Here is a 26,744-nt window from a genome sequence, read left to right as displayed (position 1 = left end):
CAAGTAAGGCTAATAGAACCAAGCAACTTTAGATTACCTATTAGCTAAAGAGGGTGCTGTTTGCACCCTTATTGATGAACACTGTTGCACTTTCATGCCAGATGCAGACTACAACATAACTAGTGTTATTAGCCACCTCCATGATTTACAGAATAGAATTAATGAACACCATGTATAAAACGACTGTGATGGAGGAACATGTTCTGATGGCTGAAATCTTTTTATGGTTCAAAGGTGCCTGGATTGTGCATTTTCTTTTTTACGGCTTTGTTATTATTTGTGTCATTATATGCTCTGTCCATTGTTTGAAGCGTCTATGTACTACTGCAACTGCTGCCATTTTTATGCATGCTCCCATTACCTCTGCTGAAGATATGTTTTTAAAGGAACTTTTGCATGCTCCTGATGGTGATAATCAACCTATTTTCAGATGTCAATGGTTGCAGGCATCCAGGACTCGACAGTAGCCCTGTACACATATGGAAATATGGGAAATACGGGATAGTTGTCACATTGTGACAAAAGGAGGGAATGTGGAGGAAAATAGAAATCATCTTGTGCTTCTGTGCTCTGTGTGCTGTGACCCTGGAGGTTTCTGGCAAGTAACTATACATTTGTCTGCATTCTTTCCAAAAAATTATTAGAACCTGTTCTGTTCTAACTTCTCAGTTATTCCTTTTTAGTTTATCAGCAACTTACATTCTCTACTTGTTTTTTAATAAAGTATAATTGTATTCAAACCTATCTTTGTTATTGGCAAATGACCTTCTAAATGTAGCTGGCAATTTAGAGGATAATAATTATTATTCATGAGTAATAATTGTAATAATATTGATGAGATGGGTAGGCGTATTTTAGAATGCCAGTGAAATTACTATCATAGTTATTTAGATGACCAGTCAGACACTGTTTGTAAAATGTCGAACCCCTTGAGGGTATGTCCCAAAATGGGATTAAAAGCTATGTACTTCCTTGAACTCTAGAAAGAAATGGCATTATACTTGTTTAATACTTTCTGTAGCTGTGTTCTGCTGTTTTTTCCCATGCACTTAATAAATTCTGATTAGAATTGCCGACTCAAATCTTTCTTCCAGCAGAGTACTGCCATTTGAGAAAAACTGCTCTAAGCAAGTGCAGCGATGGGGTACACTTATACAGTATTAATGCTCCTGTAAAAGCATCTGTGGGGTCTGCAAATTGAATGCCTCTCTTCTGCAAAGCCTAGACTGTTTCCATAACTTCAATTATTCAACTGATACCTATATAGCTGAGAACAGGAATGTGCATTGAGCTGCGCCAGTAAACTGCTGTAATGGAAACGATCACAAAAGTGCACTTTTCAAACTTAGCCACCTGACCACTATTCCAAAACTATAACCCTGAAACCAATTCACATATTTTACACACAGATACACAATGAAACAAGAAGGCTGATCATCCCTGTTTCTACTGTATGGTAGAGGAGGCTGTAGCAAATGTAGAAATTCCTCAAAAGGACTTACATTCCTATGTTCTTCCTCCACCATCTCTCCATTATGCCGCCTCTTGCGACTTCTTGAGGTAACAGGGCTGCAAATGATAACATTTAAAAAGGCAGTAATTCAATAAGCTGTCCTTACAAACAGTTTCAATTGTTTAAATACCCATTTTTTTTGCCAAAATGTAAAACATGAAAAACATCTCAAGTGTGGTGAAGTCAAGGTTCTTCCACCAAAGTACATAAAACATTCGGAATAGAGAAATGTGACAAGAAGAAAAACAAATGGCTTCAACATTGTGATATAAAGTTGGAACTACATTATTGCAATGCTCTCTTAGGCCAGTTTAAGCTGCGATTGTATTTTGGAGTATTGTCTAAAACAGGGACTCCCCGGCTACTGGTCTCACAACTCTGCCTCTAGATCAGGGGTTCCCAATGTCTGGTGATGGAGGGCCAATTTCCCTAGGTTGCATGGGATGAGGGGGCCACAGTAGAAAATGAACAACCGATTTTATTTGCTATACATTTGTGTTAGGGAACATTCATTAACTTGAATTGTTGTATTATTATGTTCACCCAAATTACATGTGCAATTTGTTACAGAAAATTGTCAGAAAGTGTGAAAATATAGAAAAGCTTCAGAAAAGGGGTGGTTTAAAGTTGGCTCTGGGGAAGATGCACCAAACATCCTTGAGGGCCGCAATTGGCCCCCGGGCCGCACTTTGGGAACCCCGGCTCTAGATACAGATGCCTGGAAATGAGTTTCATTAGATTTCACTGCGTCTAGAAACCCAAGATGAGGAGAACTTGTTCTAAATCAGCAATAGGCTGCAGGAGGCCAACTCACGCTGTCTTCCCTGTGCCCAGGATAGAGCTGGTCTGCCCACTGTCCCTCATGTCTGTCACCATCATGGTGTCAAAAGGCGACATCTTCTGGAGCTGCTGCTTCTTGCAGGAAGGAGCCATGCTCAGATCGCAGTTCTGATTTTGTTTTAAGAAAGGAGAAAGAAATGTAAATGCACACATTGAAAGTGTCCCATTAAAGCAGTGACATTTGTATGTTGTTGCTTTTCTCCAGCTTTGGGGTTCAATGTTGTTTTAATGGCAGCCTTTGTGCAACAGCCTAGTTTAATTTCAGCTAGATCTTAAAACAGATTCAATTTTATGTTCCCAAACTATAACTCTGAAATTAAAAACCTGAGAAATACCATAGAGAGAAATTACAAAGACAATACGCAGGAGTTTCACTCATCTGATAGACATATAGATAAAAGTATTCATTGCTGCTGCTCATGAATCTGTTATCTGTGTACTTTGTTGTTATAAACAGGTCATTACTGCTAATGCAATTCAAACTCTCAGAGTAGAAACCAAATCACATATTTTACACACAGATACACAATGAAACAAGAAGGCTGATCATCCCTGTTTCTACTGTATGGTATAGGAGGCTGTAGCAAATTTAGAAATTCCTCAAAAGGACTTACATTCCTATGTTCGTCCTCCACCATCTCTCCATTATGCCGCCTCTTGCGACTTCTTGAGATAACAGGGCTGCAAATAAAAACATTTAAAAAGGCAGTAATTCAATAGGCTGTCCTTACAAACAGTTTCAATTGTTTAAATACCCATTTGTTTTGTCAAAATGTAAAACATGAAAAACATCTCAAGTGTGGTGAAGTCAAGGTTTGTCCACCAAAGTGCATAAAACATTCGGAACAGAGAAATGTGCCAAGAAGAAAAGCAAATGGCTTCTACAGTGTGATATAAAGTTGGAACTACATTATTGCAGTGCTCTCTTAGGCCAGTTTAAGCTGCGATTGTATTTTGGAGTATTGTCTAAAACAGGGACTCCCCGGCTACTGGTCTCACAACTCTGCCTCTAGATCAGGGGTTCCCAATGTCTGGTGATGGAGAGCCAATGTCTCTAGGTTGCATGGGATGAGGGGGCCACAGTAGAAAATGAACAAACAATTTTATTTGCTATACATTTGTGTTAGGCAACATTCATTAACTTGAATTGTTGCATTATTATTTTCACCCAAATTACATGTGCAATTTGTTACAGAAAATTGTCAGAAAGTGTGAAAATATAGAAAAGCTTCAGAAAAGGGGTGGCTGAAGGTAGGCTTTGGGGGGGATGCACCAAACATCCTCGAGGGCCGCAACTGGCCCCCGGGCCGAACTTTGGGAACCCCTGCACTAGATACAGACGCCTGGAAATGAGTTTCATTAGATTTCACTGCGTCTAGAAACCCAAGATGAGGAGAACTTGCTCTAAATCAGCAATAGGCTGCAGGAGGCCAACTCACGCTGTCTTCCCTGTGCCCAGGATAGAGCTGGTCTGCCCACTGTCCCTCATGTCTGTCACCATCATGGTGTCAAAAGGCGACATCTTCTGGAGCTTCTGCTTCTTGCAGGGAGGAGCCATGCTCAGATCGCAGTTCTGATTTTGTTTTAAGAAAGGAGAAAGAAATGTAAATGCACACATTGAAAGTGTCCCATTAAAGCAGTGACATTTGTATGTTGTTGCTTTTCTCCAGCTTTGGGGTTTAATGTTGTTTTAATGTCAGCCTTTGTGCAACAGCCTAGTTTGATTTCAGCGAGATCTTAAAACAGATTCAAGTTTATGATCCCAAACTATAACTCTGAAATTAAAAATAGAGAGAAATTACAAAGACAATACGCATGAGTTTCACTCATCTGATAGACATATAGATAAAAGTATTCATTGCTGCTGCTCATGAATCTGTTATCTGTGTACTTTTTTGTTATAAACAGGTCATTACTGCTAATGCAATTCAAACTCTCAGAGTAGAAACCAATTCACATATTTTACACACAGATACACAATGAAACAAGAAGGCTGATCATCCCTGTTTCTACTGTATGGTATAGGAGGCTGTAGCAAATTTAGAAATTCCTCAAAAGGACTTACATTCCTATGTTCTTCCTCCACCATCTCTCCATTATGCCGCCTCTTGCGCCTTCTTGAGGTAACAGGGCTGCAAATAATAACATTTAAAAAGGCAGTAATTCAATAAGCTGTCCTTACAAACAGTTTCAATTGTTTAAATACCCATTTTTTTTGCCAAAATGTAAAACATGAAAAACATCTCAAGTGTGGTGAAGTCAAGGTTCTTCCACCAAAGTACATAAAACATTCGGAATAGAGAAATGTGACAAGAAGAAAAACAAATGGCTTCAACATTGTGATATAAAGTTGGAACTACATTATTGCAATGCTCTCTTAGGCCAGTTTAAGCTGCGATTGTATTTTGGAGTATTGTCTAAAACAGGGACTCCCCGGCTACTGGTCTCACAACTCTGCCTCTAGATCAGGGGTTCCCAATGTCTGGTGATGGAGGGCCAATTTCCCTAGGTTGCATGGGATGAGGGGGCCACAGTAGAAAATGAACAACCGATTTTATTTGCTATACATTTGTGTTAGGGAACATTCATTAACTTGAATTGTTGTATTATTATGTTCACCCAAATTACATGTGCAATTTGTTACAGAAAATTGTCAGAAAGTGTGAAAATATAGAAAAGCTTCAGAAAAGGGGTGGTTTAAAGTTGGCTCTGGGGAAGATGCACCAAACATCCTTGAGGGCCGCAATTGGCCCCCGGGCCGCACTTTGGGAACCCCGGCTCTAGATACAGATGCCTGGAAATGAGTTTCATTAGATTTCACTGCGTCTAGAAACCCAAGATGAGGAGAACTTGTTCTAAATCAGCAATAGGCTGCAGGAGGCCAACTCACGCTGTCTTCCCTGTGCCCAGGATAGAGCTGGTCTGCCCACTGTCCCTCATGTCTGTCACCATCATGGTGTCAAAAGGCGACATCTTCTGGAGCTGCTGCTTCTTGCAGGAAGGAGCCATGCTCAGATCGCAGTTCTGATTTTGTTTTAAGAAAGGAGAAAGAAATGTAAATGCACACATTGAAAGTGTCCCATTAAAGCAGTGACATTTGTATGTTGTTGCTTTTCTCCAGCTTTGGGGTTCAATGTTGTTTTAATGGCAGCCTTTGTGCAACAGCCTAGTTTAATTTCAGCTAGATCTTAAAACAGATTCAATTTTATGTTCCCAAACTATAACTCTGAAATTAAAAACCTGAGAAATACCATAGAGAGAAATTACAAAGACAATACGCAGGAGTTTCACTCATCTGATAGACATATAGATAAAAGTATTCATTGCTGCTGCTCATGAATCTGTTATCTGTGTACTTTGTTGTTATAAACAGGTCATTACTGCTAATGCAATTCAAACTCTCAGAGTAGAAACCAATTCACATATTTTACACACAGATACACAATGAAATAAGAAGGCTGATCATCCCTGTTTCTACTGTATGGTATAGGAGGCTGTAGCAAATTTAGAAATTCCTCAAAAGGACTTACATTCCTATGTTCGTCCTCCACCATCTCTCCATTATGCCGCCTCTTGCGACTTCTTGAGGTAACAGGGCTGCAAATAATAACATTTAAAAAGGCAGTAATTCAATAGGCTGTCCTTACAAATAGTTTCAGTTGTTTAAATACCCATTTTTTTTGCCAAAATGTAAGACATGAAAAACATCTCAAGTGTGGTGAAGTCAAGGTTTTTCCACCAAAGTACATAAAACATTCGGAACAGAGAAATGTGACAAGAAGAAAAGCAAATGGCTTCTACATTGTGATATAAAGTTGGAACTACATTATTGCAGTGCTCTCTTAGGCCAGTTTAAGCTGCGATTGTATTTTGGAGTATTGTCTAAAACAGGGACTCCCCGGCTACTGGTCTCACAACTCTGCCTCTAGATCAGGGGTTCCCAATGTCTGGTGATGGAGAGCCAATGTCTCTAGGTTGCATGGGATGAGGGGGCCACAGTAGAAAATGAACAACCGATTTTATTTGCTATACATTTGTGTTAGGGAACATTTATTAACTTGAATTGTTGCATTATTATTTTCACCCAAATTACATGTGCAATTTGTTACAGAAAATTGTCAGAAAGTGTGAAAATATAGAAAAGCTTCAGAAAAGGGGTGGCTGAAGGTAGGCTTTGGGGGGGATGCACCAAACATCCTCGAGGGCCGCAACTGGCCCCCGGGCCGAACTTTGGGAACCCCGGCTCTAGATACAGACGCCTGGAAATGAGTTTCATTAGATTTCACTGCGTCTAGAAACCCAAGATGAGGAGAACTTGCTCTAAATCAGCAATAGGCTGCAGGAGGCCAACTCACGCTGTCTTCCCTGTGCCCAGGATAGAGCTGGTCTGCCCACTGTCCCTCAGGTCTGTCACCATCATGGTGTCAAAAGGCGACATCTTCTGGAGCTGCTGCTTCTTGCAGGGAGAAGCCATGCTCAGATCGCAGTTCTGATTTTGTTTTAAGAAAGGAGAAAGCAATGTAAATGCACATATTGAAAGTGTCCCATTAAAGCAGTGACATTTGTATGTTGTTGCTTTTCTCCAGCTTTGGGGTTTAATGTTGTTTTATTGGCAGCCTTTGTGCAACAGCCTAGTTTGATTTCAGCGAGATCTTAAAACAGATTCAAGTTTATGATCCCAAACTATAACTCTGAAATTAAAAATAGAGAGAAATTACAAAGACAATACAAATGCGTTTCACTCATCTGATAGACATATAGATAAAAGTATTCATTGCTGCTGCTCATGAATCTGTTATCTGTGTACTTTGTTGTTATAAACAGGTCATTACTGCTAATGAAATTAAAACTCTCAGAGTAGAAACCAATTCACATATTTTACACACAGATACACAATGAAATAAGAAGGCTGATCATCCCTGTTTCTACTGTATGGTATAGGAGGCTATAGCAAATGTAGAAATTCCTCAAAAGGACTTACATTCCTATGTTCTTCCTCCACCATCTCTCCATTATTCCGCCTCTTGCGACTTCTTGAGGAAACAGGGCTGCAAATAATAACATTTAAAAAGGCAGTAATACATTAGGCTGTCCTTACAAACAGTTTCAGTTGTTTAAATACCCATTTGTTTTGCCAAAATGTAAAACATGAAAAACATCTCAAGTGTGGTGAAGTCAAGGTATTTCCACCAAAGTACATAAAACATTCGGAACAGAGAAATGTGACAAGAAGAAAAGCAAATGGCTTCTACATTGTGATATAAAGTTGGAACTACATTATTGCAGTGCTCTCTTAGGCCAGTTTAAGCTGCAATTGTATTTTGGAGTATTGTCTAAAACAGGGACTCCCCGGCTACTGGTCTCACAACTCTGCCTCTAGATCAGGGGTTCCCAATGTCTGGTGATGGAGAGCCAAGTTCCCTAGGTTGCATGGGATGAGGGGGCCACAGTAGAAAATGAACAACCAATTTTATTTGCTATACATTTGTGTTAGGGAACATTCATTAACTTGAATTGTTGTATTATTATGTTCACCCAAATTACATGTGCAATTTGTTACAGAAAATTGTCAGAAAGTGTGAAAATATAGAAAAGCTTCAGAAAAGGGGTGGCTGAAGGTAGGCTTTGGGGGGGATGCACCAAACATCCTCGAGGGCCGCAACTGGCCCCCAGGCCGAACTTTGGGAACCCCTGCTCTAGATACAGATGCCTGGAAATGAGTTTCATTAGATTTCACTGCGTCTAGAAACCCAAGATGAGGAGAACTTGCTCTAAATCAGCAATAGGCTGCAGGAGGCCAACTCACGCTGTCTTCCCTGTGCCCAGGATAGAGCTGGTCTGCCCACTGTCCCTCATGTCTGTCACCATCATGGTGTCAAAAGGCGACATCTTCTGGAGCTTCTGCTTCTTGCAGGGAGGAGCCATGCTCAGATCGCAGTTCTGATTTTGTTTTAAGAAAGGAGAAAGCAATGTAAATGCACATATTGAAAGTGTCCCATTAAAGCAGTGACATTTGTATGTTGTTGCTTTTCTCCAGCTTTGGGGTTTAATGTTGTTTTAATGTCAGCCTTTGTGCAACAGCCTAGTTTGATTTCAGCGAGATCTTAAAACAGATTCAAGTTTATGATCCCAAACTATAACTCTGAAATTAAAAATAGAGAGAAATTACAAAGACAATACGCATGAGTTTCACTCATCTGATAGACATATAGATAAAAGTATTCATTGCTGCTGCTCATGAATCTGTTATCTGTGTACTTTGTTGTTATAAACAGGTCATTACTGCTAATGCAATTCAAACTCTCAGAGTAGAAACCAATTCACATATTTTACACACAGATACACAATGAAACAAGAAGGCTGATCATCCCTGTTTCTACTGTATGGTATAGGAGGCTGTAGCAAATGTAGAAATTCCTCAAAAGGACTTACATTCCTATGTTCTTCCTCCACCATCTCTCCATTATGCCGCCTCTTGCGACTTGTTGAGGTAACAGGGCTGCAAATGATAACATTTAAAAAGGCAGTAATTCAATAGGCTGTCCTTACAAACAGTTTCAGTTGTTTAAATACCCATTTGTTTTGCCAAAATGTAAAACATGAAAAACATCTCAAGTGTGGTGAAGTCAAGGTTTTTCCACCAAAGTACATAAAACATTCGGAACAGAGAAATGTGACAAGAAGAAAAGCAAATGGCTTCTACATTGTGATATAAAGTTGGAACTACATTATTGCAATGCTCTCTTAGGCCAGTTTAAGCTGCAATTGTATTTTGGAGTATTGTCTAAAACAGGGACTCCCCGGCTACTGGTCTCACAACTCTGCCTCTAGATCAGGGGTTCCCAATGTCTGGTGATGGAGAGCCAATTTCCCTAGGTTGCATGGGATGAGGGGGCCACAGTAGAAAATGAACAACCGATTTTATTTGCTATACATTTGTGTTAGGGAACATTCATTAACTTGAATTGTTGTATTATTATGTTCACCCAAATTACATGTGCAATTTGTTACAGAAAATTGTCAGAAAGTGTGAAAATATAGAAAAGCTTCAGAAAAGGGGTGGCTGAAGGTAGGCTTTGGGAGGGATGCACCAAACATCCTCGAGGGCCGCAACTGGCCCCCGGGCCGAACTTTGGGAACCCCTGCTCTAGATACAGACGCCTGGAAATGAGCTTCATTAGATTTCACTGCGTCTAGAAACCCAAGATGAGGAGAACTTGCTCTAAATCAGCAATAGGCTGCAGGAGGCCAACTCACGCTGTCTTCCCTGTGCCCAGGATAGAGCTGGTCTGCCCACTGTCCCTCATGTCTGTCACCATCATGGTGTCAAAAGGCGACATCTTCTGGAGCTTCTGCTTCTTGCAGGGAGGAGCCATGCTCAGATCGCAGTTCTGATTTTGTTTTAAGAAAGGAGAAAGAAATGTAAATGCACACATTGAAAGTGTCCCATTAAAGCAGTGACATTTGTATGTTGTTGCTTTTCTCCAGCTTTGGGGTTTAATGTTGTTTTAATGTCAGCCTTTGTGCAACAGCCTAGTTTGATTTCAGCGAGATCTTAAAACAGATTCAAGTTTATGATCCCAAACTATAACTCTGAAATTAAAAATAGAGAGAAATTACAAAGACAATACGCATGAGTTTCACTCATCTGATAGACATATAGATAAAAGTATTCATTGCTGCTGCTCATGAATCTGTTATCTGTGTACTTTGTTGTTATAAACAGGTCATTACTGCTAATGCAATTCAAACTCTCAGAGTAGAAACCAATTCACATATTTTACACACAGATACACAATGAAACAAGAAGGCTGATCATCCCTGTTTCTACTGTATGGTATAGGAGGCTGTAGCAAATGTAGAAATTCCTCAAAAGGACTTACATTCCTATGTTCTTCCTCCACCATCTCTCCATTATGCCGCCTCTTGCGACTTGTTGAGGTAACAGGGCTGCAAATGATAACATTTAAAAAGGCAGTAATTCAATAGGCTGTCCTTACAAACAGTTTCAGTTGTTTAAATACCCATTTGTTTTGCCAAAATGTAAAACATGAAAAACATCTCAAGTGTGGTGAAGTCAAGGTTTTTCCACCAAAGTACATAAAACATTCGGAACAGAGAAATGTGACAAGAAGAAAAGCAAATGGCTTCTACATTGTGATATAAAGTTGGAACTACATTATTGCAATGCTCTCTTAGGCCAGTTTAAGCTGCAATTGTATTTTGGAGTATTGTCTAAAACAGGGACTCCCCGGCTACTGGTCTCACAACTCTGCCTCTAGATCAGGGGTTCCCAATGTCTGGTGATGGAGAGCCAATTTCCCTAGGTTGCATGGGATGAGGGGGCCACAGTAGAAAATGAACAACCGATTTTATTTGCTATACATTTGTGTTAGGGAACATTCATTTACTTGAATTGTTGTATTATTATGTTCACCCAAATTACATGTGCAATTTGTTACAGAAAATTGTCAGAAAGTGTGAAAATATAGAAAAGCTTCAGAAAAGGGGTGGCTGAAGGTAGGCTTTGGGAGGGATGCACCAAACATCCTCGAGGGCCGCAACTGGCCCCCGGGCCGAACTTTGGGAACCCCTGCTCTAGATACAGACGCCTGGAAATGAGCTTCATTAGATTTCACTGCGTCTAGAAACCCAAGATGAGGAGAACTTGCTCTAAATCAGCAATAGGCTGCAGGAGGCCAACTCACGCTGTCTTCCCTGTGCCCAGGATAGAGCTGGTCTGCCCACTGTCCCTCATGTCTGTCACCATCATGGTGTCAAAAGGCGACATCTTCTGGAGCTTCTGCTTCTTGCAGGGAGGAGCCATGCTCAGATCGCAGTTCTGATTTTGTTTTAAGAAAGGAGAAAGAAATGTAAATGCACACATTGAAAGTGTCCCATTAAAGCAGTGACATTTGTATGTTGTTGCTTTTCTCCAGCTTTGGGGTTTAATGTTGTTTTAATGTCAGCCTTTGTGCAACAGCCTAGTTTGATTTCAGCGAGATCTTAAAACAGATTCAAGTTTATGATCCCAAACTATAACTCTGAAATTAAAAATAGAGAGAAATTACAAAGACAATACGCATGAGTTTCACTCATCTGATAGACATATAGATAAAAGTATTCATTGCTGCTGCTCATGAATCTGTTATCTGTGTACTTTGTTGTTATAAACAGGTCATTACTGCTAATGCAATTCAAACTCTCAGAGTAGAAACCAATTCACATATTTTACACACAGATACACAATGAAACAAGAAGGCTGATCATCCCTGTTTCTACTGTATGGTATAGGAGGCTGTAGCAAATGTAGAAATTCCTCAAAAGGACTTACATTCCTATGTTCTTCCTCCACCATCTCTCCATTATGCCGCCTCTTGCGACTTGTTGAGGTAACAGGGCTGCAAATGATAACATTTAAAAAGGCAGTAATTCAATAGGCTGTCCTTACAAACAGTTTCAGTTGTTTAAATACCCATTTGTTTTGCCAAAATGTAAAACATGAAAAACATCTCAAGTGTGGTGAAGTCAAGGTTTTTCCACCAAAGTACATAAAACATTCGGAACAGAGAAATGTGACAAGAAGAAAAGCAAATGGCTTCTACATTGTGATATAAAGTTGGAACTACATTATTGCAATGCTCTCTTAGGCCAGTTTAAGCTGCAATTGTATTTTGGAGTATTGTCTAAAACAGGGACTCCCCGGCTACTGGTCTCACAACTCTGCCTCTAGATCAGGGGTTCCCAATGTCTGGTGATGGAGAGCCAATTTCCCTAGGTTGCATGGGATGAGGGGGCCACAGTAGAAAATGAACAACCGATTTTATTTGCTATACATTTGTGTTAGGGAACATTCATTAACTTGAATTGTTGTATTATTATGTTCACCCAAATTACATGTGCAATTTGTTACAGAAAATTGTCAGAAAGTGTGAAAATATAGAAAAGCTTCAGAAAAGGGGTGGCTGAAGGTAGGCTTTGGGAGGGATGCACCAAACATCCTCGAGGGCCGCAACTGGCCCCCGGGCCGAACTTTGGGAACCCCTGCTCTAGATACAGACGCCTGGAAATGAGCTTCATTAGATTTCACTGCGTCTAGAAACCCAAGATGAGGAGAACTTGCTCTAAATCAGCAATAGGCTGCAGGAGGCCAACTCACGCTGTCTTCCCTGTGCCCAGGATAGAGCTGGTCTGCCCACTGTCCCTCATGTCTGTCACCATCATGGTGTCAAAAGGCGACATCTTCTGGAGCTTCTGCTTCTTGCAGGGAGGAGCCATGCTCAGATCGCAGTTCTGATTTTGTTTTAAGAAAGGAGAAAGAAATGTAAATGCACACATTGAAAGTGTCCCATTAAAGCAGTGACATTTGTATGTTGTTGCTTTTCTCCAGCTTTGGGGTTTAATGTTGTTTTAATGTCAGCCTTTGTGCAACAGCCTAGTTTGATTTCAGCGAGATCTTAAAACAGATTCAAGTTTATGATCCCAAACTATAACTCTGAAATTAAAAATAGAGAGAAATTACAAAGACAATACGCATGAGTTTCACTCATCTGATAGACATATAGATAAAAGTATTCATTGCTGCTGCTCATGAATCTGTTATCTGTGTACTTTGTTGTTATAAACAGGTCATTACTGCTAATGCAATTCAAACTCTCAGAGTAGAAACCAATTCACATATTTTACACACAGATACACAATGAAACAAGAAGGCTGATCATCCCTGTTTCTACTGTATGGTATAGGAGGCTGTAGCAAATGTAGAAATTCCTCAAAAGGACTTACATTCCTATGTTCTTCCTCCACCATCTCTCCATTATGCCGCCTCTTGCGACTTGTTGAGGTAACAGGGCTGCAAATGATAACATTTAAAAAGGCAGTAATTCAATAGGCTGTCCTTACAAACAGTTTCAGTTGTTTAAATACCCATTTGTTTTGCCAAAATGTAAAACATGAAAAACATCTCAAGTGTGGTGAAGTCAAGGTTTTTCCACCAAAGTACATAAAACATTCGGAACAGAGAAATGTGACAAGAAGAAAAGCAAATGGCTTCTACATTGTGATATAAAGTTGGAACTACATTATTGCAATGCTCTCTTAGGCCAGTTTAAGCTGCAATTGTATTTTGGAGTATTGTCTAAAACAGGGACTCCCCGGCTACTGGTCTCACAACTCTGCCTCTAGATCAGGGGTTCCCAATGTCTGGTGATGGAGAGCCAATTTCCCTAGGTTGCATGGGATGAGGGGGCCACAGTAGAAAATGAACAACCGATTTTATTTGCTATACATTTGTGTTAGGGAACATTCATTAACTTGAATTGTTGTATTATTATGTTCACCCAAATTACATGTGCAATTTGTTACAGAAAATTGTCAGAAAGTGTGAAAATATAGAAAAGCTTCAGAAAAGGGGTGGCTGAAGGTAGGCTTTGGGAGGGATGCACCAAACATCCTCGAGGGCCGCAACTGGCCCCCGGGCCGAACTTTGGGAACCCCTGCTCTAGATACAGACGCCTGGAAATGAGCTTCATTAGATTTCACTGCGTCTAGAAACCCAAGATGAGGAGAACTTGCTCTAAATCAGCAATAGGCTGCAGGAGGCCAACTCACGCTGTCTTCCCTGTGCCCAGGATAGAGCTGGTCTGCCCACTGTCCCTCATGTCTGTCACCATCATGGTGTCAAAAGGCGACATCTTCTGGAGCTTCTGCTTCTTGCAGGGAGGAGCCATGCTCAGATCGCAGTTCTGATTTTGTTTTAAGAAAGGAGAAAGAAATGTAAATGCACACATTGAAAGTGTCCCATTAAAGCAGTGACATTTGTATGTTGTTGCTTTTCTCCAGCTTTGGGGTTTAATGTTGTTTTAATGTCAGCCTTTGTGCAACAGCCTAGTTTGATTTCAGCGAGATCTTAAAACAGATTCAAGTTTATGATCCCAAACTATAACTCTGAAATTAAAAATAGAGAGAAATTACAAAGACAATACGCATGAGTTTCACTCATCTGATAGACATATAGATAAAAGTATTCATTGCTGCTGCTCATGAATCTGTTATCTGTGTACTTTGTTGTTATAAACAGGTCATTACTGCTAATGCAATTCAAACTCTCAGAGTAGAAACCAATTCACATATTTTACACACAGATACACAATGAAACAAGAAGGCTGATCATCCCTGTTTCTACTGTATGGTATAGGAGGCTGTAGCAAATGTAGAAATTCCTCAAAAGGACTTACATTCCTATGTTCTTCCTCCACCATCTCTCCATTATGCCGCCTCTTGCGACTTGTTGAGGTAACAGGGCTGCAAATGATAACATTTAAAAAGGCAGTAATTCAATAGGCTGTCCTTACAAACAGTTTCAGTTGTTTAAATACCCATTTGTTTTGCCAAAATGTAAAACATGAAAAACATCTCAAGTGTGGTGAAGTCAAGGTTTTTCCACCAAAGTACATAAAACATTCGGAACAGAGAAATGTGACAAGAAGAAAAGCAAATGGCTTCTACATTGTGATATAAAGTTGGAACTACATTATTGCAATGCTCTCTTAGGCCAGTTTAAGCTGCAATTGTATTTTGGAGTATTGTCTAAAACAGGGACTCCCCGGCTACTGGTCTCACAACTCTGCCTCTAGATCAGGGGTTCCCAATGTCTGGTGATGGAGAGCCAATTTCCCTAGGTTGCATGGGATGAGGGGGCCACAGTAGAAAATGAACAACCGATTTTATTTGCTATACATTTGTGTTAGGGAACATTCATTTACTTGAATTGTTGTATTATTATGTTCACCCAAATTACATGTGCAATTTGTTACAGAAAATTGTCAGAAAGTGTGAAAATATAGAAAAGCTTCAGAAAAGGGGTGGCTGAAGGTAGGCTTTGGGAGGGATGCACCAAACATCCTCGAGGGCCGCAACTGGCCCCCGGGCCGAACTTTGGGAACCCCTGCTCTAGATACAGACGCCTGGAAATGAGCTTCATTAGATTTCACTGCGTCTAGAAACCCAAGATGAGGAGAACTTGCTCTAAATCAGCAATAGGCTGCAGGAGGCCAACTCACGCTGTCTTCCCTGTGCCCAGGATAGAGCTGGTCTGCCCACTGTCCCTCATGTCTGTCACCATCATGGTGTCAAAAGGCGACATCTTCTGGAGCTTCTGCTTCTTGCAGGGAGGAGCCATGCTCAGATCGCAGTTCTGATTTTGTTTTAAGAAAGGAGAAAGAAATGTAAATGCACACATTGAAAGTGTCCCATTAAAGCAGTGACATTTGTATGTTGTTGCTTTTCTCCAGCTTTGGGGTTTAATGTTGTTTTAATGTCAGCCTTTGTGCAACAGCCTAGTTTGATTTCAGCGAGATCTTAAAACAGATTCAAGTTTATGATCCCAAACTATAACTCTGAAATTAAAAATAGAGAGAAATTACAAAGACAATACGCATGAGTTTCACTCATCTGATAGACATATAGATAAAAGTATTCATTGCTGCTGCTCATGAATCTGTTATCTGTGTACTTTGTTGTTATAAACAGGTCATTACTGCTAATGCAATTCAAACTCTCAGAGTAGAAACCAATTCACATATTTTACACACAGATACACAATGAAACAAGAAGGCTGATCATCCCTGTTTCTACTGTATGGTATAGGAGGCTGTAGCAAATGTAGAAATTCCTCAAAAGGACTTACATTCCTATGTTCTTCCTCCACCATCTCTCCATTATGCCGCCTCTTGCGACTTGTTGAGGTAACAGGGCTGCAAATGATAACATTTAAAAAGGCAGTAATTCAATAGGCTGTCCTTACAAACAGTTTCAGTTGTTTAAATACCCATTTGTTTTGCCAAAATGTAAAACATGAAAAACATCTCAAGTGTGGTGAAGTCAAGGTTTTTCCACCAAAGTACATAAAACATTCGGAACAGAGAAATGTGACAAGAAGAAAAGCAAATGGCTTCTACATTGTGATATAAAGTTGGAACTACATTATTGCAATGCTCTCTTAGGCCAGTTTAAGCTGCAATTGTATTTTGGAGTATTGTCTAAAACAGGGACTCCCCGGCTACTGGTCTCACAACTCTGCCTCTAGATCAGGGGTTCCCAATGTCTGGTGATGGAGAGCCAATTTCCCTAGGTTGCATGGGATGAGGGGGCCACAGTAGAAAATGAACAACCGATTTTATTTGCTATACATTTGTGTTAGGGAACATTTATTAACTTGAATTGTTGTATTATTATGTTCACCCAAATTACATGTGCAATTTGTTACAGAAAATTGTCAGAAAGTGTGAAAATATAGAAAAGCTTCAGAAAAGGGGTGGCTGAAGGTAGGCTTTGGGGGGGATGCACCAAACATCCTCGAGGGCCGCAACTGGCCCCCGGGCCGAACTTTGGGAACCCCTGCTCTAGATACAGACGCCTGGAAATGAGCTTCATTAGATTTCACTGCGTCTAGAAACCCAAGATGAGGAGAACTTGCTCTAAATCAGCAATAGGCTGCAGGAGGCCAACTCACGCTGTCTTCCCTGTGCCCAGGATAGAGCTGGTCTGCCCACTGTCCCTCATGTCTGTCACCATCATGGTGTCAAAAGGCGACATCTTCTGGAGCTTCTGCTTCTTGCAGGGAGGAGCCATGCTCAGATCGCAGTTCTGATTTTGTTTTAAGAAAGGAGAAAGAAATGTAAATGCACACATTGAAAGTGTCCCATTAAAGCAGTGACATTTGTATGTTGTTGCTTTTCTCCAGCTTTGGGGTTTAATGTTGTTTTAATGTCAGCCTTTGTGCAACAGCCTAGTTTGATTTCAGCGAGATCTTAAAACAGATTCAAGTTTATGATCCCAAACTATAACTCTGAAATTAAAAATAGAGAGAAATTACAAAGACAATACGCATGAGTTTCACTCATCTGATAGACATATAGATAAAAGTATTCATTGCTGCTGCTCATGAATCTGTTATCTGTGTACTTTGTTGTTATAAACAGGTCATTACTGCTAATGCAATTCAAACTCTCAGAGTAGAAACCAATTCACATATTTTACACACAGATACACAATGAAACAAGAAGGCTGATCATCCCTGTTTCTACTGTATGGTATAGGAGGCTGTAGCAAATGTAGAAATTCCTCAAAAGGACTTACATTCCTATGTTCTTCCTCCACCATCTCTCCATTATGCCGCCTCTTGCGACTTGTTGAGGTAACAGGGCTGCAAATGATAACATTTAAAAAGGCAGTAATTCAATAGGCTGTCCTTACAAACAGTTTCAGTTGTTTAAATACCCATTTGTTTTGCCAAAATGTAAAACATGAAAAACATCTCAAGTGTGGTGAAGTCAAGGTTTTTCCACCAAAGTACATAAAACATTCGGAACAGAGAAATGTGCCAAGAAGAAAAGCAAATGGCTTCTACATTGTGATATAAAGTTGGAACTACATTATTGCAATGCTCTCTTAGGCCAGTTTAAGCTGCAATTGTATTTTGGAGTATTGTCTAAAACAGGGACTCCCCGGCTACTGGTCTCACAACTCTGCCTCTAGATCAGGGGTTCCCAATGTCTGGTGATGGAGAGCCAATGTCTCTAGGTTGCATGGGATGAGGGGGCCACAGTAGAAAATGTACAACCGATTTTATTTGCTATACATTTGTGTTAGGGAACATTCATTAACTTGAATTGTTGTATTATTATGTTCACCCAAATTACATGTGCAATTTGTTACAGAAAATTGTCAGAAAGTGTGAAAATATAGAAAAGCTTCAGAAAAGGGGTGGCTGAAGGTAGGCTTTGGGAGGGATGCACCAAACATCCTCGAGGGCCGCAACTGGCCCCCGGGCCGAACTTTGGGAACCCCTGCTCTAGATACAGACGCCTGGAAATGAGCTTCATTAGATTTCACTGCGTCTAGAAACCCAAGATGAGGAGAACTTGCTCTAAATCAGCAATAGGCTGCAGGAGGCCAACTCACGCTGTCTTCCCTGTGCCCAGGATAGAGCTGGTCTGCCCACTGTCCCTCATGTCTGTCACCATCATGGTGTCAAAAGGCGACATCTTCTGGAGCTTCTGCTTCTTGCAGGGAGGAGCCATGCTCAGATCGCAGTTCTGATTTTGTTTTAAGAAAGGAGAAAGAAATGTAAATGCACACATTGAAAGTGTCCCATTAAAGCAGTGACATTTGTATGTTGTTGCTTTTCTCCAGCTTTGGGGTTTAATGTTGTTTTAATGTCAGCCTTTGTGCAACAGCCTAGTTTGATTTCAGCGAGATCTTAAAACAGATTCAAGTTTATGATCCCAAACTATAACTCTGAAATTAAAAATAGAGAGAAATTACAAAGACAATACGCATGAGTTTCACTCATCTGATAGACATATAGATAAAAGTATTCATTGCTGCTGCTCATGAATCTGTTATCTGTGTACTTTGTTGTTATAAACAGGTCATTACTGCTAATGCAATTCAAACTCTCAGAGTAGAAACCAATTCACATATTTTACACACAGATACACAATGAAACAAGAAGGCTTATCATCCCTGTTTCTACTGTATGGTATAGGAGGCTGTAGCAAATGTAGAAATTCCTCAAAAGGACTTACATTCCTATGTTCTTCCTCCACCATCTCTCCATTATGCCGCCTCTTGCGACTTGTTGAGGTAACAGGGCTGCAAATGATAACATTTAAAAAGGCAGTAATTCAATAGGCTGTCCTTACAAACAGTTTCAGTTGTTTAAATACCCATTTGTTTTGCCAAAATGTAAAACATGAAAAACATCTCAAGTGTGGTGAAGTCAAGGTTTTTCCACCAAAGTACATAAAACATTCGGAACAGAGAAATGTGACAAGAAGAAAAGCAAATGGCTTCTACATTGTGATATAAAGTTGGAACTACATTATTGCAATGCTCTCTTAGGCCAGTTTAAGCTGCAATTGTATTTTGGAGTATTGTCTAAAACAGGGACTCCCCGGCTACTGGTCTCACAACTCTGCCTCTAGATCAGGGGTTCCCAATGTCTGGTGATGGAGAGCCAATTTCCCTAGGTTGCATGGGATGAGGGGGCCACAGTAGAAAATGAACAACCGATTTTATTTGCTATACATTTGTGTTAGGGAACATTTATTAACTTGAATTGTTGTATTATTATGTTCACCCAAATTACATGTGCAATTTGTTACAGAAAATTGTCAGAAAGTGTGAAAATATAGAAAAGCTTCAGAAAAGGGGTGGCTGAAGGTAGGCTTTGGGGGGGATGCACCAAACATCCTCGAGGGCCGCAACTGGCCCCCGGGCCGAACTTTGGGAACCCCTGCTCTAGATACAGACGCCTGGAAATGAGCTTCATTAGATTTCACTGCGTCTAGAAACCCAAGATGAGGAGAACTTGCTCTAAATCAGCAATAGGCTGCAGGAGGCCAACTCACGCTGTCTTCCCTGTGCCCAGGATAGAGCTGGTCTGCCCACTGTCCCTCATGTCTGTCACCATCATGGTGTCAAAAGGCGACATCTTCTGGAGCTTCTGCTTCTTGCAGGGAGGAGCCATGCTCAGATCGCAGTTCTGATTTTGTTTTAAGAAAGGAGAAAGAAATGTAAATGCACACATTGAAAGTGTCCCATTAAAGCAGTGACATTTGTATGTTGTTGCTTTTCTCCAGCTTTGGGGTTTAATGTTGTTTTAATGTCAGCCTTTGTGCAACAGCCTAGTTTGATTTCAGCGAGATCTTAAAACAGATTCAAGTTTATGATCCCAAACTATAACTCTGAAATTAAAAATAGAGAGAAATTACAAAGACAATACGCATGAGTTTCACTCATCTGATAGACATATAGATAAAAGTATTCATTGCTGCTGCTCATGAATCTGTTATCTGTGTACTTTGTTGTTATAAACAGGTCATTACTGCTAATGCAATTCAAACTCTCAGAGTAGAAACCAATTCACATATTTTACACACAGATACACAATGAAACAAGAAGGCTGATCATCCCTGTTTCTACTGTATGGTATAGGAGGCTGTAGCAAATGTAGAAATTCCTCAAAAGGACTTACATTCCTATGTTCTTCCTCCACCATCTCTCCATTATGCCGCCTCTTGCGACTTGTTGAGGTAACAGGGCTGCAAATGATAACATTTAAAAAGGCAGTAATTCAATAGGCTGTCCTTACAAACAGTTTCAGTTGTTTAAATACCCATTTGTTTTGCCAAAATGTAAAACATGAAAAACATCTCAAGTGTGGTGAAGTCAAGGTTTTTCCACCAAAGTACATAAAACATTCGGAACAGAGAAATGTGACAAGAAGAAAAGCAAATGGCTTCTACATTGTGATATAAAGTTGGAACTACATTATTGCAATGCTCTCTTAGGCCAGTTTAAGCTGCAATTGTATTTTGGAGTATTGTCTAAAACAGGGACTCCCCGGCTACTGGTCTCACAACTCTGCCTCTAGATCAGGGGTTCCCAATGTCTGGTGATGGAGAGCCAATTTCCCTAGGTTGCATGGGATGAGGGGGCCACAGTAGAAAATGAACAACCGATTTTATTTGCTATACATTTGTGTTAGGGAACATTCATTTACTTGAATTGTTGTATTATTATGTTCACCCAAATTACATGTGCAATTTGTTACAGAAAATTGTCAGAAAGTGTGAAAATATAGAAAAGCTTCAGAAAAGGGGTGGCTGAAGGTAGGCTTTGGGAGGGATGCACCAAACATCCTCGAGGGCCGCAACTGGCCCCCGGGCCGAACTTTGGGAACCCCTGCTCTAGATACAGACGCCTGGAAATGAGCTTCATTAGATTTCACTGCGTCTAGAAACCCAAGATGAGGAGAACTTGCTCTAAATCAGCAATAGGCTGCAGGAGGCCAACTCACGCTGTCTTCCCTGTGCCCAGGATAGAGCTGGTCTGCCCACTGTCCCTCATGTCTGTCACCATCATGGTGTCAAAAGGCGACATCTTCTGGAGCTTCTGCTTCTTGCAGGGAGGAGCCATGCTCAGATCGCAGTTCTGATTTTGTTTTAAGAAAGGAGAAAGAAATGTAAATGCACACATTGAAAGTGTCCCATTAAAGCAGTGACATTTGTATGTTGTTGCTTTTCTCCAGCTTTGGGGTTTAATGTTGTTTTAATGTCAGCCTTTGTGCAACAGCCTAGTTTGATTTCAGCGAGATCTTAAAACAGATTCAAGTTTATGATCCCAAACTATAACTCTGAAATTAAAAATAGAGAGAAATTACAAAGACAATACGCATGAGTTTCACTCATCTGATAGACATATAGATAAAAGTATTCATTGCTGCTGCTCATGAATCTGTTATCTGTGTACTTTGTTGTTATAAACAGGTCATTACTGCTAATGCAATTCAAACTCTCAGAGTAGAAACCAATTCACATATTTTACACACAGATACACAATGAAACAAGAAGGCTTATCATCCCTGTTTCTACTGTATGGTATAGGAGGCTGTAGCAAATGTAGAAATTCCTCAAAAGGACTTACATTCCTATGTTCTTCCTCCACCATCTCTCCATTATGCCGCCTCTTGCGACTTGTTGAGGTAACAGGGCTGCAAATGATAACATTTAAAAAGGCAGTAATTCAATAGGCTGTCCTTACAAACAGTTTCAGTTGTTTAAATACCCATTTGTTTTGCCAAAATGTAAAACATGAAAAACATCTCAAGTGTGGTGAAGTCAAGGTTTTTCCACCAAAGTACATAAAACATTCGGAACAGAGAAATGTGACAAGAAGAAAAGCAAATGGCTTCTACATTGTGATATAAAGTTGGAACTACATTATTGCAATGCTCTCTTAGGCCAGTTTAAGCTGCAATTGTATTTTGGAGTATTGTCTAAAACAGGGACTCCCCGGCTACTGGTCTCACAACTCTGCCTCTAGATCAGGGGTTCCCAATGTCTGGTGATGGAGAGCCAATTTCCCTAGGTTGCATGGGATGAGGGGGCCACAGTAGAAAATGAACAACCGATTTTATTTGCTATACATTTGTGTTAGGGAACATTTATTAACTTGAATTGTTGTATTATTATGTTCACCCAAATTACATGTGCAATTTGTTACAGAAAATTGTCAGAAAGTGTGAAAATATAGAAAAGCTTCAGAAAAGGGGTGGCTGAAGGTAGGCTTTGGGGGGGATGCACCAAACATCCTCGAGGGCCGCAACTGGCCCCCGGGCCGAACTTTGGGAACCCCTGCTCTAGATACAGACGCCTGGAAATGAGCTTCATTAGATTTCACTGCGTCTAGAAACCCAAGATGAGGAGAACTTGCTCTAAATCAGCAATAGGCTGCAGGAGGCCAACTCACGCTGTCTTCCCTGTGCCCAGGATAGAGCTGGTCTGCCCACTGTCCCTCATGTCTGTCACCATCATGGTGTCAAAAGGCGACATCTTCTGGAGCTTCTGCTTCTTGCAGGGAGGAGCCATGCTCAGATCGCAGTTCTGATTTTGTTTTAAGAAAGGAGAAAGAAATGTAAATGCACACATTGAAAGTGTCCCATTAAAGCAGTGACATTTGTATGTTGTTGCTTTTCTCCAGCTTTGGGGTTTAATGTTGTTTTAATGTCAGCCTTTGTGCAACAGCCTAGTTTGATTTCAGCGAGATCTTAAAACAGATTCAAGTTTATGATCCCAAACTATAACTCTGAAATTAAAAATAGAGAGAAATTACAAAGACAATACGCATGAGTTTCACTCATCTGATAGACATATAGATAAAAGTATTCATTGCTGCTGCTCATGAATCTGTTATCTGTGTACTTTGTTGTTATAAACAGGTCATTACTGCTAATGCAATTCAAACTCTCAGAGTAGAAACCAATTCACATATTTTACACACAGATACACAATGAAACAAGAAGGCTGATCATCCCTGTTTCTACTGTATGGTATAGGAGGCTGTAGCAAATGTAGAAATTCCTCAAAAGGACTTACATTCCTATGTTCTTCCTCCACCATCTCTCCATTATGCCGCCTCTTGCGACTTGTTGAGGTAACAGGGCTGCAAATGATAACATTTAAAAAGGCAGTAATTCAATAGGCTGTCCTTACAAACAGTTTCAGTTGTTTAAATACCCATTTGTTTTGCCAAAATGTAAAACATGAAAAACATCTCAAGTGTGGTGAAGTCAAGGTTTTTCCACCAAAGTACATAAAACATTCGGAACAGAGAAATGTGCCAAGAAGAAAAGCAAATGGCTTCTACATTGTGATATAAAGTTGGAACTACATTATTGCAATGCTCTCTTAGGCCAGTTTAAGCTGCAATTGTATTTTGGAGTATTGTCTAAAACAGGGACTCCCCGGCTACTGGTCTCACAACTCTGCCTCTAGATCAGGGGTTCCCAATGTCTGGTGATGGAGAGCCAATGTCTCTAGGTTGCATGGGATGAGGGGGCCACAGTAGAAAATGTACAACCGATTTTATTTGCTATACATTTGTGTTAGGGAACATTCATTAACTTGAATTGTTGTATTATTATGTTCACCCAAATTACATGTGCAATTTGTTACAGAAAATTGTCAGAAAGTGTGAAAATATAGAAAAGCTTCAGAAAAGGGGTGGCTGAAGGTAGGCTTTGGGAGGGATGCACCAAACATCCTCGAGGGCCGCAACTGGCCCCCGGGCCGAACTTTGGGAACCCCTGCTCTAGATACAGACGCCTGGAAATGAGCTTCATTAGATTTCACTGCGTCTAGAAACCCAAGATGAGGAGAACTTGCTCTAAATCAGCAATAGGCTGCAGGAGGCCAACTCACGCTGTCTTCCCTGTGCCCAGGATAGAGCTGGTCTGCCCACTGTCCCTCATGTCTGTCACCATCATGGTGTCAAAAGGCGACATCTTCTGGAGCTTCTGCTTCTTGCAGGGAGGAGCCATGCTCAGATCGCAGTTCTGATTTTGTTTTAAGAAAGGAGAAAGAAATGTAAATGCACACATTGAAAGTGTCCCATTAAAGCAGTGACATTTGTATGTTGTTGCTTTTCTCCAGCTTTGGGGTTTAATGTTGTTTTAATGTCAGCCTTTGTGCAACAGCCTAGTTTGATTTCAGCGAGATCTTAAAACAGATTCAAGTTTATAATCCCAAACTATAACTCTGAAATTAAAAATAGAGAGAAATACCATTAGAGAGAAATTACAAAGACAATACGCATGAGTTTCACTCATCTGATAGACATATAGATAAAAGTATTCATTGCTGCTGCTCATGAATCTGTTATCTGTGTACTTTGTTGTTATAAACAGGTCATTACTGCTAATGAAATTCAAACTCTCAGAGTAGAAACCAATTCACATATTTTACACACAGATACACAATGAAACAAGAAGGCTGATCATCCCTGTTTCTACTGTATGGTAGAGGAGGCTGTAGCAAATTTAGAAATTCCTCAAAAGGACTTACATTCCTATGTTCGTCCTCCACCATCTCTCCATTATGCCGCCTCTTGCGACTTCTTGAGGTAACAGGGCTGCAAATAATAACATTTTAAAAGGCAGTAATTCAATAGGCTGTCCTTACAAATAGATTTTGCTCATATCTTCACCTTTACCGCACAAACAATCAATAGGGATTGTGACTGCAAGGGAGAAATAAGGCTCCCATTGCACAGCAGTTTGAGTCATTTTACTGCCCACAAGCGCCTGTATATCAGCTAATAAGAGTCCCTGGAAATTGGTGCTTGTTACCGTACTTGGAGAAAAACTGAGAAGTACATATTTTTTATATCAAAAATGCATACTAAGTAGCGTCCGGTTTTATTTTTGATGTCAAAAATGCATACTAATTAACATCCGTTGGCGTGTAATTTAACCCTTTACACACCGCCCCCTTATTTTCAGATCATTATAAATACATGTATCAAATACGTTTATCAAAATATAAATAATAAAATAAAATATAGAAACTAGAGACCAGGAACTTTCAAACGATGTCTCGCGTATGTAGGGTCTTCCTGGCCTGAGCTACAGCTGGCGAAATCGGCCATTTCTCTTATTGTAGAGGACTAATTTGTATCTGCTTGAGTTTTTGTTTTTAATCTGTCAGCTGATTAGCCCTGATAATACGAAAGACCACAACTTGTTCTTTCATCAGATAAACGATAAATGCATGTGGCACAAACTATCAAGGAAAGAAAAGAAAAGAATACCCGCACACTTACTTATAGCTGCAGAAAATCATTAAAAATATTTATTTTAGCCCATGCTTCTCAGGTTTTTAACACATTGTTAGTCACGAGCAATTACTTGGAAGATCTAGTAAAATTCGTTTAATTTCTCCTCCATTGTTTTCAATATCGTACCATGCAACCCATTTTTGTATTATAGTTAACTATATATTTACACGCCTTACCTCAACAGTGTAACACAAAAAAGTGATAATTCAGCCACCCAGTGACAGTTTATGCAGTCACGTCATAATGGCAGTTTAATAACACTGAGTTTCATAAAGCAATGACGTCACAATAAATTGCGAATATAGCTCATTTGAAGTATGAGTATGGAATCGTCCAGTAATGAAGATGTTGCGTTCCGTATTGAATCAATAAGGTTTTAAATGTTATGTATTTTACTGTAAGAAGCTTGCTATAAATAACATGCATCATAGTACTAATAGTCATGTTAATAAAGCTTCCCTGAGACAGCAAGCGATCCCCATGTGTTTGTTCGCATCTTCACTCCACCCTACCTCAGTTCACCACCAGAGGTCGTCATCCCCTGCATGTTAGACCTGTCACTGACATTGCATTCCTTTAAACATATGTGCACTCATTCAATCAACCTCCTGTTCCAGTTGCTCCAGTACCCCAGTGCCGGGGCAGGGGCTCAAACCAAAAAAGGGCACCCTGTGTTTGTGAAGTGTGGTCCGGGGGTGTTTGGGGGGATTGCTGATGAAGTGTCCTGGGGGGCTGCTCAGGATAAAGGGCACTTTCACAGTTTAAGGGAAAGGGGGCAGGGGTTAAGGCACCACCTGGGGTCTATCTGTGCATGTGTGTGCTCCCAACCTGTTACCTGCTCCCTCTGTCCATGTATATATATCCCTCAGTTCCTCAGACACTTCGTGAAGTCTTGTCTTTTCTTGAGAGTAATTTCTGAGCATTCTTCCAATCATCTGGTCTTCCCCTTCATCATTTCCCTTTTCAGATTATTTGCCTTATTTGCCTTAATCTAAATAGGGAGCCTGGAATTGGATCCATCATCCCTGTCCCCGAGGTTGTTACAGTGTGTTCACAGCTTTCAACTATAGCCCTTTGACATTTTCCCCAGAAAATATACTTTTTCTAGTTATATTCTTGTTTTATTTTCCAACATTATAAAGCATGTCAAAGTTGAAGTTTGAGTGTTTTTCTTAAGATAAGTGTTCTCCATGACAGAAATACAATAACC

The 26,744-nt window shown here is 40.3% G+C and overlaps 1 protein-coding gene across 1 annotated transcript; it reads right to left on the bottom strand.

The window, feature by feature from the left end:
- Positions 1-2,323: 2,323 nt before the first annotated feature.
- LOC136749044 (mucin-4) lies at positions 2,324-24,248 on the bottom strand. The gene is made up of 31 exons (XM_066702983.1): positions 24,121-24,248; positions 23,296-23,362; positions 22,670-22,803; positions 21,845-21,911; positions 21,219-21,352; positions 20,394-20,460; positions 19,768-19,901; positions 18,943-19,009; positions 18,317-18,450; positions 17,492-17,558; positions 16,866-16,999; positions 16,041-16,107; positions 15,415-15,548; positions 14,590-14,656; positions 13,964-14,097; positions 13,139-13,205; positions 12,513-12,646; positions 11,688-11,754; positions 11,062-11,195; positions 10,237-10,303; positions 9,611-9,744; positions 8,786-8,852; positions 8,160-8,293; positions 7,335-7,401; positions 6,709-6,842; positions 5,884-5,950; positions 5,244-5,377; positions 4,419-4,485; positions 3,793-3,926; positions 2,968-3,034; positions 2,324-2,461 (listed from the first exon to the last, which is right to left on the bottom strand). The coding sequence occupies exons 1-31, from the start codon at positions 24,237-24,239 to the stop codon at positions 2,324-2,326; spliced, it is 3,138 nt and encodes a 1,045-aa protein (XP_066559080.1). The 5' UTR covers positions 24,240-24,248.
- Between the last annotated feature and the right edge of the window lie 2,496 nt (positions 24,249-26,744).

Source organism: Amia ocellicauda, chromosome 5 (assembly GCF_036373705.1).
Source record: "Amia ocellicauda isolate fAmiCal2 chromosome 5, fAmiCal2.hap1, whole genome shotgun sequence".
NCBI classification, from domain to species: domain Eukaryota; kingdom Metazoa; phylum Chordata; class Actinopteri; order Amiiformes; family Amiidae; genus Amia; species Amia ocellicauda.
Note: the sequence above shows the minus strand (reverse complement) of the source record. Positions and strands in the feature narration are given on the sequence as shown.

What these genes read in the sequence shown, in the direction of transcription:
- LOC136749044 (XM_066702983.1), bottom strand. Translation starts at nt 24,239, where the DNA reads ATGGCTCCTCCCTGCAAGAAGCAGAAGCTCCAGAAGATGTCGCCTTTT. An exon ending in CTGGGCACAGGGAAGACAGC is followed by an intron (nt 20,461 to 21,218) that starts GTGAGTTGGCCT and finishes TATCATTTGCAG; the next exon opens with CCCTGTTACCTCAACAAGTC. An exon ending in TGGAGGAAGAACATAGGAAT is followed by an intron (nt 19,902 to 20,393) that starts GTAAGTCCTTTT and finishes AAACAAAATCAG; the next exon opens with AACTGCGATCTGAGCATGGC.